We start from the raw sequence: 16,647 nt of genomic DNA on the forward strand, positions 1-16,647 counted from the left end.
TTTCTTTATTTCTTCCTTGACAAAGTTATCATTGAGTAGAGCATTGTTCAGCTTTCATGTATATAAAATATTGACCCATCGGAACCCAATCTGTGTGGGGAGAAGCGAAGGCTACTCTGGAAAAACTGCTATGCTTTACAGTGCAAGTTGTCTTACTGATTTGTGTATCTGCTTCTATACTTAAAAAAAACTCACTGAGGTTTCACAACCAATACTTTCATTAATAAACATTTATACAGAATATAAATATAGACAACAAATTTAGCCTACTAAGTTTACCCATATTTTAAAATGGGAAAAAAGACTTGTTTGTAACATAATGGCATAATATCTTTTCCACATTTTCTTAAAACATAAACTGCATGTTAGGCTACTTCCTATAAACTTGGTTAGTAAATTGTTTGCATCTGATTTCCTTGATGGAGGTAGTTTGTTGTTAAACAGCTGGCATAATTTTCAATAGAGACCTATAGGTTACAATGTACTTAAGTGTTACAGTCTATTTCCAGTTGTCCTCAGAACCATCTAACTAACAGGTGATCCTTCCTCTCGCCTACTCCAGGGAGACATGCTAGGACTGAATTGTTGCCATGAGCTCTGACAATAGTAGACCCAGTAGACTATTATCAAATGCCTCTCTTGAATGGTATTGGCAGTGCCAAGGCAATTTCATCTAGGTAGCTGATGAAGACAAACAAAGATGTTTGTCAGAGAATAGCAAGGAAATCTTAGAATGTGGGAAGACAGCATCTTTGTATTCAGATTATCACTGAACAAGCCAGCCCTCTTCTATGATACAGCAGTAGATGTAATATAAATACATGGAACATTTGTTCAGTATTTTTAAAGGAGCGATTTCTTAAATCCTGTCACCTATATAGAAAGAACTCTTAAGGAAAATGGAAATTACAATTTTAAACATAAATCAGGACTTTTGGAGCGTGTGTCTGTAAAAATCTTTTTTTTTTTTTTTTGGAGTGAAGTGTTTAAGATGCTGTACAGAATGCAGATATATTTATTCGACGCTTGTGCACTCAGGAAAGATGGCAGTGTACTTCTGATGAGATGTGCAGTCATTCATTCATCCCTCGAGTTAGAACAAAATGACCAACAAACACCAGAGGTTGAATAACTGGATGGAAACAGAAGTAACCATTATAACATATTGAAAAAAAATTTATTTTTTAAATGTTTTTCCATTTTGACTCTAAGGTATATGGACTTAGGTATTTAAAATAAGTACATACATAAACAACCTAAAGAAAGCAGAAATAACAGTATTTTAGCAGGGTAAAATGTAAACCCTTCCCCTTCCCCACCAGCTACCAGTTCGATAAAAGGACATGCTAACAGACTCCTGTCCTGGAAAATGGGTAAGGAAGCACTGTGCTATCAGAAAATCTGCCACATAGATCTTCAAATACACCACATGCTGCTGCCCAAAAGACTTCTAGCAGGAGCTATGAGCTCCAGTCTGGCACTTCCGGTAATGACAAATGACCAAAACATGCTTAAAGACAAAGGGGAAAGCATACTTCATCCTCTGAGTCTTTTGAAGTAGATTGTCAGATCAAACGCTTCAGCTTGAGAAAAAACAAAAAAATAAAACACAAAAAAACAAAAAACATGAAAGCGAGCCTCGCCCTCACCCACCGCACTGCACCCAAGTGGATCACACGGTGAACTGTGCTGCCGTTGTTCTCCCTAAACACTCTGAAACCCCCAAACGCTCTGTCATTGTTCCGCTCTTCCAGTTTGTACTGAGTCCTTGCTTACGTCAAGTATTTAGCTGTTTGTTTTTTTTAATTTAAGCTAATCTACTTGAAATTCTCAAAATCAGTACCAAAGGAACCACACAGCGTACTATTCTACTGGTTAATTTACCAAACTTACTTCCCAGACTTTTTTTTTTTTTTAATGAGATGTTTTCCTTTTTGTAAATAGCGCATACAAGGTACAAGAGCTTCTGAGTGTACTTACTGAGGCCAGATGCTCTGGCATCAACAAACTCGGTACTTTAGTTTACCTTAAACTACATTTTTAACAGCACACTCTTTAGTTCAAGGTAAACCGAACTTCCACATTTTAAAATGATTTGCATAATTTAATCTTTATACACATTTTAGGAAAAATATGTATTGACAAATTGTAGTTTTGATGAAAAGACACAGAGATGATTCAGATGTATGTGGAAGAACTGAACCATCAGAAATGCTTAGAAACTCAGTCATTTCACAATAACTTGAGCAAGTAGTTAAAAAACAGATTTGATAACATCCAACCTAACAAAAGAGTGTTGTCAGGCAATCTTCATGAGAATTAGCATATATTTCCTCTCATTTCAAATGTGAAGACATGAAAAATAAGTTTCTGACGTAAGAGTTTTCTTTTGTCCAAACGTTATATTAATTCTGACAAAAGTTCTTATCCAATTGTTTGAACAGTGAACTCAAGCTCCCGTGGTCCATACTGGAGTCTTCCAATGGGAGACAAAGTCTAGAACTAGAATGAAAGCCTTCCACAAAGAATGGCTCACCTTCAGTTATAGGCTACATGGCCCCCGTAATCAATTCATAGTTAATGCAGCTCTCCCATCTGAAGCTAGTTTCACATCATAAAAAAAAAAATCAAGGAATGATGATTTCTTACCTGTTCCTGAATACAGTTTAGCATGATAACATGACTTGAAATTTTGTAAACCTTAAGATTAACCTAAACTTTCTAAAACAGAAGTAATCAAATAAATAATGGGATTATGTGTTAAATTGTATAACCCAAATATCTGAATGAAAATTGGCCCATAAACTTATTCTCAGTTTTTGGCAGAAAATAGTTTCCTTTTAATAACTTTTAAGGGTTAATAGTAATTTGTATTAGTTACAGAAGTTTCTATATTGGAATAAACAGTGTTCTGTTTTAAGCATCAGTTTGGTGAGTACTTGAAGTTCTTCATACTGCTGCGTTTGATTTCCATCATTGAAGACAAAATTTGCATATTAGCCAAATGGATATAGGGACATTTGGCCAATGGTGCCTTCCAACTGGAAGCTTGTTCCAGTCTTCCACAGCATTGGTACCTTAAGAGCAAACAGAAAACAACAAGACTATGTTAAACATAAAACCAAGTATTTTACTCACTATTTGTTGAGTTAACACACACCCCCTGTTTCAAACCATTTCCCATGATGCAAGGATCAGTGGATGCCTTCTTGAATATAGACCTCCAGATCTAATGAAGACATGTAAGAAATGCTCCTACTAAGTGCACTGTCAATGTAGATTCTAATTTGGTCTAGGGTAAAGAACAAGTTTCTGCACGACTATCTAGTTCCAGGAGATAAATTCTTTGTTCATCCCTCTGAGGCCAATTGGAGATTAGGAGTATCTGGAGTTCAAAGAAACTTAAGGAAACTTAGACACATAGTATCACAGTACTTTTACATGTTTTGTTCTATGATAAGGAAGGTTGGGTATACTGAAGTTAATGTTTTTAGCATCACAGTGCATTCTAAGAGATATGTAACTATTTGTAAATTATGCTGAAATGAGAATGAAGTCTGTAAAAATGCCACAGACCAGGCTTGGGACTATAGTATGGCATAGTATGGTATGGTATGGCATGGCATGGCATGGCATGGCATGGCATGGTATGGTATGGTATGGTATGGTATGGTATGGTATGGTGTGCTTATTTAGAATGTACAAGGCCCTGGAAATCCATCCTCAGCATCTCTCCCGGAGCTGCAGAACATTTACTAATATAGTACAAAAGGACAAGAATAAAAGACACCATTTGACAATCTGTATTAGGTCCAACAACACTTGACATAGTTCCATAATTTTTTATATTTTATGTGTACTGGTGCATGGCCTGCATGCATGTCTGTGAGAGGGTGTCAGGTCTCCTGGAACTGGAGTTACAGACAGTTGTGAACTGCCATGCAGGTGCTGGGAATTGGACCCAGGTCCCCCTGGAAGAGCAGACGGTGTTATAAACCACTAAGCTGTCTCCCCAGACTCCTAGATACAGTTCCATAAATGCATGTATTACATCACTTGCAAATGAGAAACGTGATGAAGTGCTTTCACTAGGAAAGGTACTGAATGTCTTTAATCCCACCACAGCTAAGGCAGTGGGATATGTCTGTAAGTTTGAGACTATCCTGGTCTACACAATGAGTACTGAGGCAGTCAAATGAGACCTGGCTCAAAACAAACAAACAAACAAACAAACAAAGAGTTCCATCAGGAGCAACGGAGGAGAGGATAAAGGCAAAGGATCTCCAAAACTAAGGTTTCTGGAGATCGTGCACCATGTTGCATGGCTGTGATGCTAAACTCTGAATTGCAGGGCCTGCAGAGATTTCCTCCCAGGATTGCTTCTCACTGCTGATATGCCTTTCCTGCCACTGTGACGTAGCCTAATGATTCCTAGGCATTGACTCATCCTACTGGGAAGATTACATGACTGGAGGAATTTATTTTCTTGTCTAATCTATTTGGAGTTCTGTAGGCTTCTTGTACTTTATTGGCCATCTCTTTCTTTAGGTTAGGGAAGTTTTCTTCTATAATTTTGTTGAAGATACTTACTGGTCCTTTGAGTGTTATCTTTGCTCTCTTCTGTAGATATTATCCTTAGGCTTAGTCTTCTCATTGTGTTTGGATTTCCTGAATGTTTTGGGTTGGTTTTTTGCATTTTCCATTTTATTTTACAGTGTGTGAATGTTTTCTATGGTATCTTCTGCCCCTGAGATTCTCTCTTCCTTTTTATTTTTATTTTTTTAATTGTTGGACATTCTTCTCTCTATGACTCTTTTTCTCTTTTTGTAATTTCTTGATTGTTTTTATTTCCATTTTTAGGTCCTGGATTGTTTTGTTCAATTCCTTGACCTTTTTGGTTGTGTTTTCCTGCACCTCTTTAAGGAATTTTTGTGTTTCCTCTTTAAGGGCTTCTTCCTGTTTACCTGTGTTCTCCTGTATTTCTTTAAAGGAGTTATTGATGTCCTCCTTTAAGTCCTCTATTATCATGAGATACTATTTTAAATCCAAGTCTTGCTTTTTCAGTGTGTTGGGATATTCAGTACTTACTAAGTTGGGAGAACTGGGTTCTGATGATGCCAACTAATCTTGGTTTCTGTTGCTTAGGTTCTTGTGCTTGCCTCCCACCATCTGGCTATCTCTATGTTAGTTGGTCTTTCTGTGTATGACTGGAACTTGTCCCTCCTATGAGCTTGTGAGCCTATGATCTTAAGAGAGAGAGGAGCACTCCCAGAAGACCAGCTTTCTCCAGGCAGGTTTTGGGTCCAGAGGGCTGTTGGACAGCCTTAGCCCCAGTACACAGATGGAGACATGAAGCAGGTTTTTAATTTTATTTGCTCAATTACTTCTCTATTACATATTTATTGAGATCCTAAAATTGCTGTCTCTGTGTTAGTTATTAACAAACACAACACTGCTCAGTGTCAGAATATTAGAATTCAAAGGAGACTCAGACACAGCGATGTCATTTAAAGAAGTAAACTATTAATATAGAGAAAAATCTGTACTAAAAGTAACATCTTAAATGACGGTAATTATAACCAATGGTTTGAAATACTGAAAAAAAAATCTGGTATATGTCTTACACAACTATGTTCTACCAATTTGTTTTACAGATTTATTTATTTTATGTATCTCAGTATACTATAGCTGTCTTCAGACACACCAGAAGAGGGCATTGGATTCCATTACAGATGGTTTTGAGCTATGTGCTTTCTGGGAATTGAATTCAGGACCTCTGTTAGAGCAGTTAGTGTTCTTAAATACTGAGCCATCTCTCCAGCCTTATAAAATATTTTACTTACTGTATCAACTAGTACTTTATATTTTTGCACTCATAGGTCTACTCCTAGGATCTTTTCTAGAAATTTAGTAATACCTACGTGGAATATAGTACAATTCAGAATATTTCATTTTCACCTTTCTAACCATAGGTATAATTAGTCTGAACTATTGTACTATCATATATTAAGAGGTGACCCATGGCTTCCCAAAGCCAAAACACTACTCAACTAGCAGCTTATATTTTAATTTGAATCCTCTCCTCCCCCACCCCCCCACCCCGCCTTCAAGACAGAGTCTCATTATGCAGCTGTTTAGCACAGGCTGGCCTTGATTGAACAAAGCTTTACCTGCCTCTGCTCCTAAGTTTTTGGGATTAAATAAACTTCTGTATTTTACCCTTACTTCCATAGTTATTCATCAAAACCAAGCAAAGACTAAATTTTAAAAAGACAGTATTTATGTTGATACAAATTATTTTATTTTGCACAGCAATCTCATGTCTCTCTTACAACTGAAGATTTTAGAATGCAGGCTTTAAAATAGAAAGTTGTGTTTATAATGTTTAATGTTTAACTTGGCTATATTGTGCCTATTCTTCCTTTACTTGCTTTTAAGATATAGAGGTGGCTGGCCCGGAAGTCCTTATGCAGATTAGGCTGGCCATGACCTTGCAGCAATTCTCTTTCTTTCTGAGTGCCAGGGTTACAGGCATGCATACCATGAATGGATACATTGTATCTATTCTAATGTCCCATAGAGAGAGAGAGAGACTTGGCTGTTTTAGTGGATGCACAGGTGTTTATTTTCAAAGGCACTCTTTATTATACCTTTGTGCTAACTACAATAGGATTTGAGTAAACTTACTGGAAAACACAAGTTTACTTGTTATTACAATTTTAGGAAAATGATCAAATGACCTATAATGAGTTCCTCCAGCAAGTGACCCAAATAGGGATGAAGAAGCTTGTGCTGACAAGACTTAATCATCTAATACTTAGACTGAGTAAGAATCTGCTAATAGATGATCAAAGATATGATGACAATAACCCTCAATGGGAGAAAAGGTTAAGTCTATGATCCTGTAAAATGTAAGACAATGCTCTGTATAGGACCCATCCCTGGCACTTTTCCATCAACTTATTCCTGTAGCTTGTCAAGTTAGCATATGTGCTGGCTAATACTGAAGCTAGGTCCATAACCATGTCCCACATGATTTGTGTAATCCTATAGGTCAATTAAGATACCTTCCTTGTCATTCAAAATAAATATTGTTCATGGGAAGCTGTTAAAGATAAAGTGTAACAATAAAGTCAAAATATCTTACTTTACAAGAGTGGTTTTATTTTGATTGTAGAGTTAAGTCTCGTTCTCCATAGTTAATGCAGGGTTGCTCATACCTTAAAAAACCCATAAATTAACTTTTTTTTTTTTTACTTCTTTGAACAAATGGCATAAAGTCTCTATCTATAAAGGTCCTTTAGAATAATAACAAAAATTTTTGTATACTGTGTTCATTTTTGATTTATAGAAACATGTGAGACATTCACATACTACACAGTATTAGTTAACTCATTCCCTCCCCCCCTCACCAGTCTTTGCCCTTCCTTCCTTCTCGTATCTTCTCACCTCCTTTACCTCACCCTTTAGCTTCTTCACTTAGCAATCAAAAAACCATAAAAGCCATCCTCATTAATCCAACTAATTTAATACCACATTTAAAAACAAGAAATCAGCAGTATGTTAATGTGGACTGTAAGATGAAGTACAAATCCTTCCTGGAAGAAAGACTTGTGAGCCTCCCTGACAACTGCCCCTGCCTCACTCCTCTGTTTCTATGGAAACTAGTGTTCAGAAGCCAAATAAGTACTATCAATTACTGTGTAGCAATGCCTTGGCCTTGAAAGTGAACTACTATGTCTGAAAGCCACAGAGACCAAATCATGAGACAAATATATTTTGAAAAAAAAACAAAACTAAGGTTTGCAAAGGAAACCTTACATTTTTGGATAATGTGGCTGATCAGATGTTAAACAATAACTAGAATTTTTACCTCGAGATATCTGTTTTGTTCAAACTATCACTAAATACCAAAGAGATCCCAAATAATTCACTCTGTACTTTAAAGTATAATGAATCAGCATGTGAATTTTGAAAATAAAAAGGAGTAAATTAAAAGGTTTAAATATAAATAATTGACATTGATCTGGAACTCTTCTAGGTAAGAAGACCCTAATGTCTCACACACACACACACACACACACACACACACACACACACCTACCTTCTTTATAACCACACTATTGCCTTTAACCCTCACAAACACTGATACTGAGAAAATAAAGAAACAAAATCTAAATGCCATTAAAAGACTAAGACTGGTAATCGTTTCTGTGTTCAAAACCTCTCTTGCTTGTTATTTTCAATAGATTATAGTGACTGAGTAATAAAAAATAAGTAAGTAAATAATAATCACCACCAAGGAGCAGAATGGGGGGGTGGAGTCGAAAAAGCCAAAAGCAGCTGAAGTTGAGGTGATTACATAATCACTTTAGGTAGTCCAAAACTAGATGGAGTTCTTAAGATAGCAGACAAAAGTGCAGAACTTAAGATCCATTCCTGGAGACATTTATCAAATTTTGATTTGATTGTGTTCTTTCACTCTGAGTACTTTGTAGTGTGAATCACTTACCATTTTTAACATGACACAGTAAAGATGAATTCTAAGTGTCTGATGGGAGCCTCACTCAGCGATATGAAACTGTGCATCAGACTTTCTCTCCTCCTTTACCCTTTAAAAACAGAGCTATCAAAAGAAAAGCAAGCGCACCCTCACCAGCTTTGCCTTTTCCAGGGTTCGAGCTGCTCTCTGTCCAGGTCTGAGAATCTGTAAGGAGGTGGCTCTGGGACTCTCTCAACGGCTTTGCAGGAAACTGATGGTTTTCAGGACTGACAAAAAAGAATCAGGATCCCAAGTCAACTCTTAACAGAACTGTTAAATATTTCTCAAAAGAATGAAACGTAGGTCTCAAGAAAGATCCACAATAACCAATGTCTTCTTGCATTCCAGGTTATGCTAAAGTGACAATCCCCAACTCTGAGAAATGTCCATTTTGAATACAGAAAATGTTCTGAGAGTCAAATAACACTAAATTCTCTTAGTATGCAACGGAATTTAGTTAGCATGCAATAGCATTTATTTGGTGATTGTCTGTTAAGTTTTATTTATGCCAAATGAAACTACCTTCTCACGATAGTGATTCTGAAAGAAGATTTAGGGCCATGAAAGTGGGCTCAGTGTCTAAAGCATTTGTCTTACAAGGATGAGATCCAGAGTTCAGATTCCAGACCTATGTAAATACTGGGTGGGCGTGGCAGCCTAACTGAAATGGGAGTGCTCAGACATTTGAGAGTTTCCCTGAAAGAAACATCTAGCTAGGCTAGTCAAAATAACAAGCTGTGGAGTCAGATGAGAAATCCTTATCTTAATGAATAAAGTGGCAAAAGATCAAAGAAGACTCTAGATGTTGCCTAGAGCCTCCTAGAGCATGCAAATGCCAACACACATATATGTTGTTGTACACACATGTACGTGTGGAAATGAATATAAATAGGGAAGCACACTACTCAGACACACATAACATCAAATAGTCAACTTAAGGAAATATATATTGAAATGTTGTCAAGTGATATGTATGTATGAAGGAAATATAAAGAGGACAGTGAGAAGAAAAGTTAAAGCAAAAACAAACAAGATTTGTGTTTGGAAAGTGGCTTTGTTCAGCTTGGACAAAGAACTACTGTCCTTTTGTGAGTTGAAGTCGGGTCATTATCTTGCAGGAGTTTTTTTGTTTGTTTGTTTTAACATCTGATACTATCAGGTCCCAGAAACCTAATATAGAATTTTGGAAGTAAAAGAATAATGAAAAAAAAAAATTTTTCTTAAAAAATTAGTTAGACCTGCTACACAATAATGTATTTGATGACACAGAAAATCAACTTAAAATACTACTTAACTTAGAGACATGTATTAGAACAGAAACACTTTTAGAATACCCTCATAAAATTATAACAACATTTTTGAAAAGAATTGTCTTAAATATGAAAAATTTAAAAAGAAATGTTGTGATTATTAATATGTATATTCACATATTATATACATATGAATAGGTACAAACATATATGGGCATACTTTTTAAAAATTTACTTCTTTTTTATCAATTTAATTTGTCAAATTATTAAATTTTAAAAATAATAACTATGTTGAAGCGACAAAAAAGAAATGAAAGTATTTAGAAATTTTAGATATTTGGAAATGACACTAAAGACCTTTTAAGGACAGATCTGAAACTGTCAAGTAGGCCAGGTACACTGGCTGGTTTTGTGTGTCAACTTGACATAAGCTTGAGTTATCACAGAGAAAGGAGCCTCCCTTGATGAAATGCTTCCATGAGATCCACCTGTAAGGCATTTTCTCAATTAGTGATCAAGTGGGGAAGGCCTATTTTGGGTGATGCCATCCTTGGGCTGGTAATCATGAGTTCTATAAGAAAGCAAGCTGAGCAAGCCAGGGGAAGCAGATAGTAAGCAGCACCCCTCCATGGCCTTCACATCAGCTCCTGCCTCCAAGTTTCTACCCTGTGTGAGTTCCAGTCCTGACTTCCTTCGGTGATGAACAGCAATGTGGAAGTGTAAGATGAATAAACCCTTTCCTCCCCATCTTGCTTCTTGTTCATGATGTTTTGTGCAGGAATAGAAACTCTGACTAAGAAACCAGGTAAGCACATTTTTTAGTTTTGTGCGCGCGCTCTCTCTCTCTCTCTCTCTCTCTCTCTCTCTCTCTCTCTCTCTCTCTCTGTGTGTGTGTGTGTGTGTGTGTCTGTCTGTCTGTCTGTCTATCTCTATCTCTATATAATCCATCCATCCATTTATTTATTTATCTATCTCCACTGAGGAACTTGAACCAGAAACAAGAGAAGACACAATCCAAAGGGATAAGAAAGAACAGTTAGAAATCTGATGAAATTATCTATGGAGAAGTTGAGAGGTCAACTAAGAGATAAAAACCGTGGGAATAATCTTCCCTCCCCCGGAAGCAAACTGGGCTCCTCAGAGGAAGCCAATGACAATGGGCCATTGATCAGTAACTTAGGGAGGATAAGTCTGGAGCTGAGTGAGCTCGTGGGACACCTAGCTGGAGGAGATAACAAAGCCAGAACAAGGCTAATTACTGAAGCTCTTCAAGGTCTCACCAAATATAATGAGACTAACATAGAAGCCAATCACAACCAAATGAAACTAACATAGTAGCCAATCATAACTACACTCCTGTCACAGCTTTGCCCCCTACCAAATGATATTAGAGGTCACCTAATGCTTCTGGAAAATTCCCTCAGCCCTGCATAAAAAGGGGCCTGTGAGCCGCACCAGGTCATCACCATTTTGATGAATGATTGACCCCTGCATGCTGGCCATTTGTGCAGAATAAATGCTATTTGTCTTTGCATACTATTTGAGTCTGGGGCCTTCCTATAGTCATTCTTGGACCCTAACAAAGTCATGATAGCCTAGTATAGGAAAGCAGCCATGAAAGTGATAAGCAATGGTGTGGTGTGGTGTGGTGTGGTGTGTGTGTGTGTGTGTGTGTGTGTGTGTGTGAGAGAGAGAGAGAGAGTGTGTGTGAGTGATGTGCACATATAACTGCAAGTGGTAAGAAAGCATTTACGACAGCCGGAAAGTCGGCTCGTACAGGATGAGCAACTGGTGAGTGGGAGACCTAGGCTGCTGGGGAGCAGAGGGATCTCTACGGAGTGCACACGGAAAGGGCACCCCCTGCCCTGACCTGCCCTGTCCTCCCGGATCCAGTGACCGGGAACAGATCTTAGGAACTTCTGTTCCCACCCGGAGACGACTTCAGGACGCAGAGCGGAGCCTGGCCCACCTGCCAGTCGGAAAGGTGGCTCGGAGAGGCTGAGCATCTGTGACCAGGAACAGATCTTAGGAACTTCTGTTCCCACCCGGAGACGACTTCAGGACACAGAGCAGAGCCTGGCCCAACTGCCAGCCGGAAAGGCGGCTCGTACAGACTGAGTAACTGTGACCGGGAACAGATCTTAGGAACGTCTGTTTCCACCCGGAGGTGACTTCAGGACGCAGAGCGGAGCCTGGCCCAGCTGCCACCCGGAACCTGGGCTGCCGGGGAGTAGAGAGATCTCTGCGGAGTGCACACGGAAAGTGTACCAGGGACACAGACCAGATACAAGGGAAAGGCAAGAACATATCACTGACAACACAATGGCAAGAGGAAAGAGAAAGAGTATATCCCAAGGAAACCAAGACAATCTAGCAACACCAGAACCCAGCTCTCCAATAGTAGCAAACATCGGAATTCCAAACACTCCAGAAAAAGAAGACACAGACCTGAAATCATGCCTCAAGACGCTGATAGAGTTACTTAAACAAGAAAGGGAGGAAAAGCAAAAAGATTCAGAAGCTTTTAAAGAAGAAACAAGAAAAACACTCAAAGAACTCAAAGAACGAGAGGAAAACAAAACCAAAGAAATAAAGGAATGGAAGAGGGAAATTAAAACAGATATTGACACAATAAAGAAATCGCTAAAAGAGATAACCCTAGAGTCAGAACACCAAAAAAAGAAATCAGGAGTCACAGAAGCAAGCATTTTTAACAGATTACAAGAGATCGAGGAGAGAATCTCGGGGGCAGAAGACAACATTGCAAACATAGACAAAACAGCCAGAGAAGATGCAAAAAACAAAAAGCTCCTGACCCAAAATGTCCAGAAAATACAAGACACAATGAGAAGACCGAACCTAAGGATAATAGGAATAGAAGAGGGAGAAGAGTATCAACTAAGAGGCACAGTAAATATCTTCAACAAAATCATAGAAGAAAACTTCCCTACCCTCAAGAATGAGATGACCACGAGCATAAAAGAAGCCTTCAGAACTCCAAATAGGTTGGACCAGAAAAGAAATACCTCCCGACACATAATAGTAAAAACATCAAGTGCCCAAAGTAAAGAAAGAATACTAAAAGCAGTAAGGGAAAAAGGTCAGGTAACATATAAAGGCAGGCCAATCAGACTCACACCCGATTTCTCAACAGAGACTATGAAAGCTAGAAGAGCCTGGACAGACATCATGCACTCCTTAAGAGAGCACAAGTGCCAGCCCAAGCTGCTATACCCAGCAAAACTATCAATCACCATCGATGGAGAGACAAAGATATTTCAAGACAAATCAAAATTCACACAATATCTGACCACAAACCCAGCACTACAACGAATTATAGGTGAAAAACCCAATACAATGAGGGAAAATACAGCCTAGTAAAAACAAGAAAACTCCTAAACAAGAAAACTAAAAGAAGAAAAGAACACAGACACAACTCAACCCAAAAAAGCAAAAATGGCAGGAAACAGAAACAATTATTCCTTGATATCTATTAACATAAATGGTCTCAACTCCCCAATAAAGAGACATAGACTATCAGACTGGATACATAAATAAAATCCAGCCTTTTGCTGCATACAGGAAACTCATCTCAGAGACAGAGACAGACACTATCTCAGAGTAAAAGGGTGGGAAAAAAACTTCCAAGCAAACAGCTCCAAGAAGCAAGCTGGAGTGGCTATTCTAATATCGAATAAAGTAAATTTCCAACCAAAAGTTATCAAAAAAGATAAAGAAGGACACTTTTTACTCATTACTTGGGAAATCTGTCAGGAGGAACTCTCAATCCTTAACATATATGCTCCAAATAAAAAATCACCCACATTCATAAAAGAAACTCTACTAAAGCTCAAAAAATACATTTTACCCCACACAATAATAGTGGGAGACTTTAATACCCCACTCTCACCAATGGACAGATCAGGGAAAAAGAAACTGAACAAGGACACTGCAAAACTAGCAGAGACTTTGAACCAACTAGAATTAATAGATATATACAGAACATACTATCCTAAAGTAAAAGAATACACCTTCTTCTCACCACCCCATGGCACCTTCTCGAAAATTGACCACATAATTGGACACAGAACCAGCCTTCATCGATATAAGAAGATTGAAATACTCCCATGCATCCTCTCAGATCACCATGGTCTACGGCTGGTCTTTAACAACAACAAAGACAACAAAATGCCCACATACACATGGAAACTAAACAACGCTCTGTTAAAGGATAGCAGGGTCAAAGAAGAAATAAAGAAAGAAATTAAGGACTTTCTAGAATTCAATGAAAACGATAACACAACATACCCAAACCTATGGGATGCAATGAAAGCAGTATTGAGAGGAAAACTCATAGCCCTAAGTGCTTCCAAAAAGAAACTGGAGAGAGCTCACATCAGCAACCTGACAGCACAGCTAAAAGCCCTAGAACAAAAGGAAGCAGATATACCCAAAAAGAGTAGACGGCAAGAAATAATCAAAATTAGGGCAGAAATAGACCAAATAGAAACAAAAAGAACCATTGAAAAAATCAACAAAACAAAGAGTTGGTTCTTTGAGAAAATCAACAAGATTGATAAACCCCTAGCCAGACTAACTAAAGGGCAAAGAGAGAGTATCCAAATTAACAAAATCAGAAAGGAAAGTGGTGACATAACAACTGAAACAAAGGAAATTCAAGAAATCATCAGATCCTACTACAAAAACTTGTACTCGAAAAAATTGGAAAATCTGGAGGAAATGGACAAATTCCTAGACAGATACAAGGTTGCAAAGTTTAACCAGGACCAAGTAAACCATCTAAATAACCCTATAACACCTAAAGAAATAGAAGAAGTCATCAAAAGCCTCCCAACCAAAAAAAGCCCAGGTCCAGACGGGTTCAGTGCAGAATTTTATCAGACATTTATTGGGGATATAACACCAATATTCGCCAAACTATTCCAAAAGATAGAATCAGATGGAATATTACCCAACTCATTTTTTGAGGCTACAATAACCCTCGTACCTAAGCCACACAAAGACCCTACAAGGAAAGAGAACTTCAGACCAATCTCACTTATGAACATTGATGCAAAAATACTCAACAAAATCCTTGCAAACCGAATCCAAGAACACATCAAAACCATCATTCATCATGACCAAGTAGGCTTCATCCCTGGGATGCAGGGATGGTTTAACATAAGGAAATCCATCAATGTAATCCACCATATAAACAAACTTAAAGACCAAAATTACATGGTCATCTCACTAGACGCTGAGAAAGCATTCGACAAAATCCAACACCCCTTCATGTTAAAAGTCCTGGAAAGAACAGAAATCCAAGGCCCATATTTAAACATAATAAAAGCAATATACAGCAAACCAACAGCCAACATCAAACTTAATGGCGAGACACTTGAAGCAATCCCACTAAAATCAGGGACTTGACAAGGCTGCCCACTCTCACCCTACCTATTCAACATAGTACTGGAAGCCCTGGCTGGAGCAATTAGACAGCAAAAGGAGATCAAGGGGATACAAATCGGAAAGGAAGAGATAAAAACATCACTCTTTGCCGATGACATGATAGTGTACTTGAGTGACCCCAAAAATTCCACCAGAGAACTCCTACAGCTGATAAACAAGTTCAGCAAAGTGACCGGATACAAAATTAACTCAAACAAATCAGTAGCCTTCCTATACTCAAAGGACAAACATGTGGAGAAAGAAATTAGGGAAAAGGTACCTTTCACAATCGTTACAAAAACTATGAAATACCTTGGTGTGACTCTAACTAAGCAAGTGAAGGACCTGTATGACAAGAACTTCAAACCTCTAAAGAAAGAAATTGAGGAGGATCTCAGAAAATGGAAAGATCTCCCATGCTCATATATTGGAAAGATCAACATCTTAAAAATGGCCATCCTACCAAAAGCAATCTACAGATTCAATGCAATCCCCATCAAAATTCCAACCCAGTTCTTCATGGAATTGGAAAGATCAATGTGCAATTTCATATGGAATAACAAAAGACCTAGAATAGCGAAATCCATCCTCAACAACAAAAAAACATCTGCGGGAATCACTATCCCTGACCTCAAGCTATATTACAAGGCAATTGTGCTGAAAACTGCATGGTACTGGTACAGAAATAGGCAGGTGGATCATGGAATAGAATAGAAGATCCAGAAATGAGCCCTCATGTATATGGTCAACTGATTTTTGACAAAGGAGCAGTAAACATTCAATGGGAAAAAAACAGCCTACTCAACAAATGGTGCTGGTCCAACTGGCACTCAACATGCAAAAGAATGAAAATAGACCCGTTCTTATCTCCTTGTACAAAGCTCAAGTGTAAGTGGATCAAAGATCTCCACATTAAACCAGATACACTGAAACTATTAGATGAGAAAGTAGGGAAAACCTTAGAACACATAGGCACAGGAGAAAATTTCCTAAACAAAACACCAATGGCTCAAGCTCTAAGGTCAAAGATTAACAAATGGGACTTAATTAGATTGCAAAGTTTCTGTAAGGCTAAGGACATCGTCAAGAAAACAAAACGGCAACCAACAGAATGGGAAAAGATCTTTACCAACACCACATCAGATAGAGGCCTAATATCCAAGGTGTACAAGGAACTCAAAAAGCTAGACACCAGAGAATCAAATAACCCTATTAAAAAATGGGGTACAGAGCTAAACAAATCATTTTCAGTTGAGGAACACCGAATGGCCGAGAAACATCTGAGGAAGTGCTCAACATCCTTAGCCATCTGGGAAATGCAAATCAAAACAACCCTAAGATTCCACCTCACACCAGTCAGATTGGCTAAGATCCAAAACTCAGATGACAGCAGATGCTGGCGAGGCT

General features: G+C 38.1%; 1 protein-coding gene across 3 annotated transcripts in view; it reads right to left on the reverse strand.

The window, feature by feature from the left end:
* Positions 1 to 1,300: 1,300 nt before the first annotated feature.
* The window catches only part of ZDHHC2 (zDHHC palmitoyltransferase 2), a gene marked incomplete at its 5' end in the record, with an annotated part of 59,260 nt that continues 43,913 nt past the window's right edge, over positions 1,301 to 16,647 (reverse strand). The window contains 3 exons of one of the 3 annotated variants that reach the window (XM_080928380.1): positions 1,301 to 3,077; positions 7,148 to 7,220; positions 8,657 to 8,769. In XM_080928380.1, the coding sequence (XP_080784506.1) occupies positions 7,180 to 7,220; positions 8,657 to 8,769 (154 nt within the window). In that variant the 3' untranslated portion in view covers positions 1,301 to 3,077; positions 7,148 to 7,179. Of the gene's footprint in view, positions 3,078 to 7,147; positions 7,221 to 8,650; positions 8,770 to 16,647 lie in introns of all 3 variants that reach the window. The other 2 variants (XM_080928382.1, XM_080928381.1) reach the window with 2 other exon arrangements.

This window comes from Micromys minutus (assembly GCF_963924665.1).
Source record: "Micromys minutus genome assembly, chromosome: 14".
NCBI classification, from domain to species: Eukaryota; Metazoa; Chordata; class Mammalia; order Rodentia; family Muridae; genus Micromys; species Micromys minutus.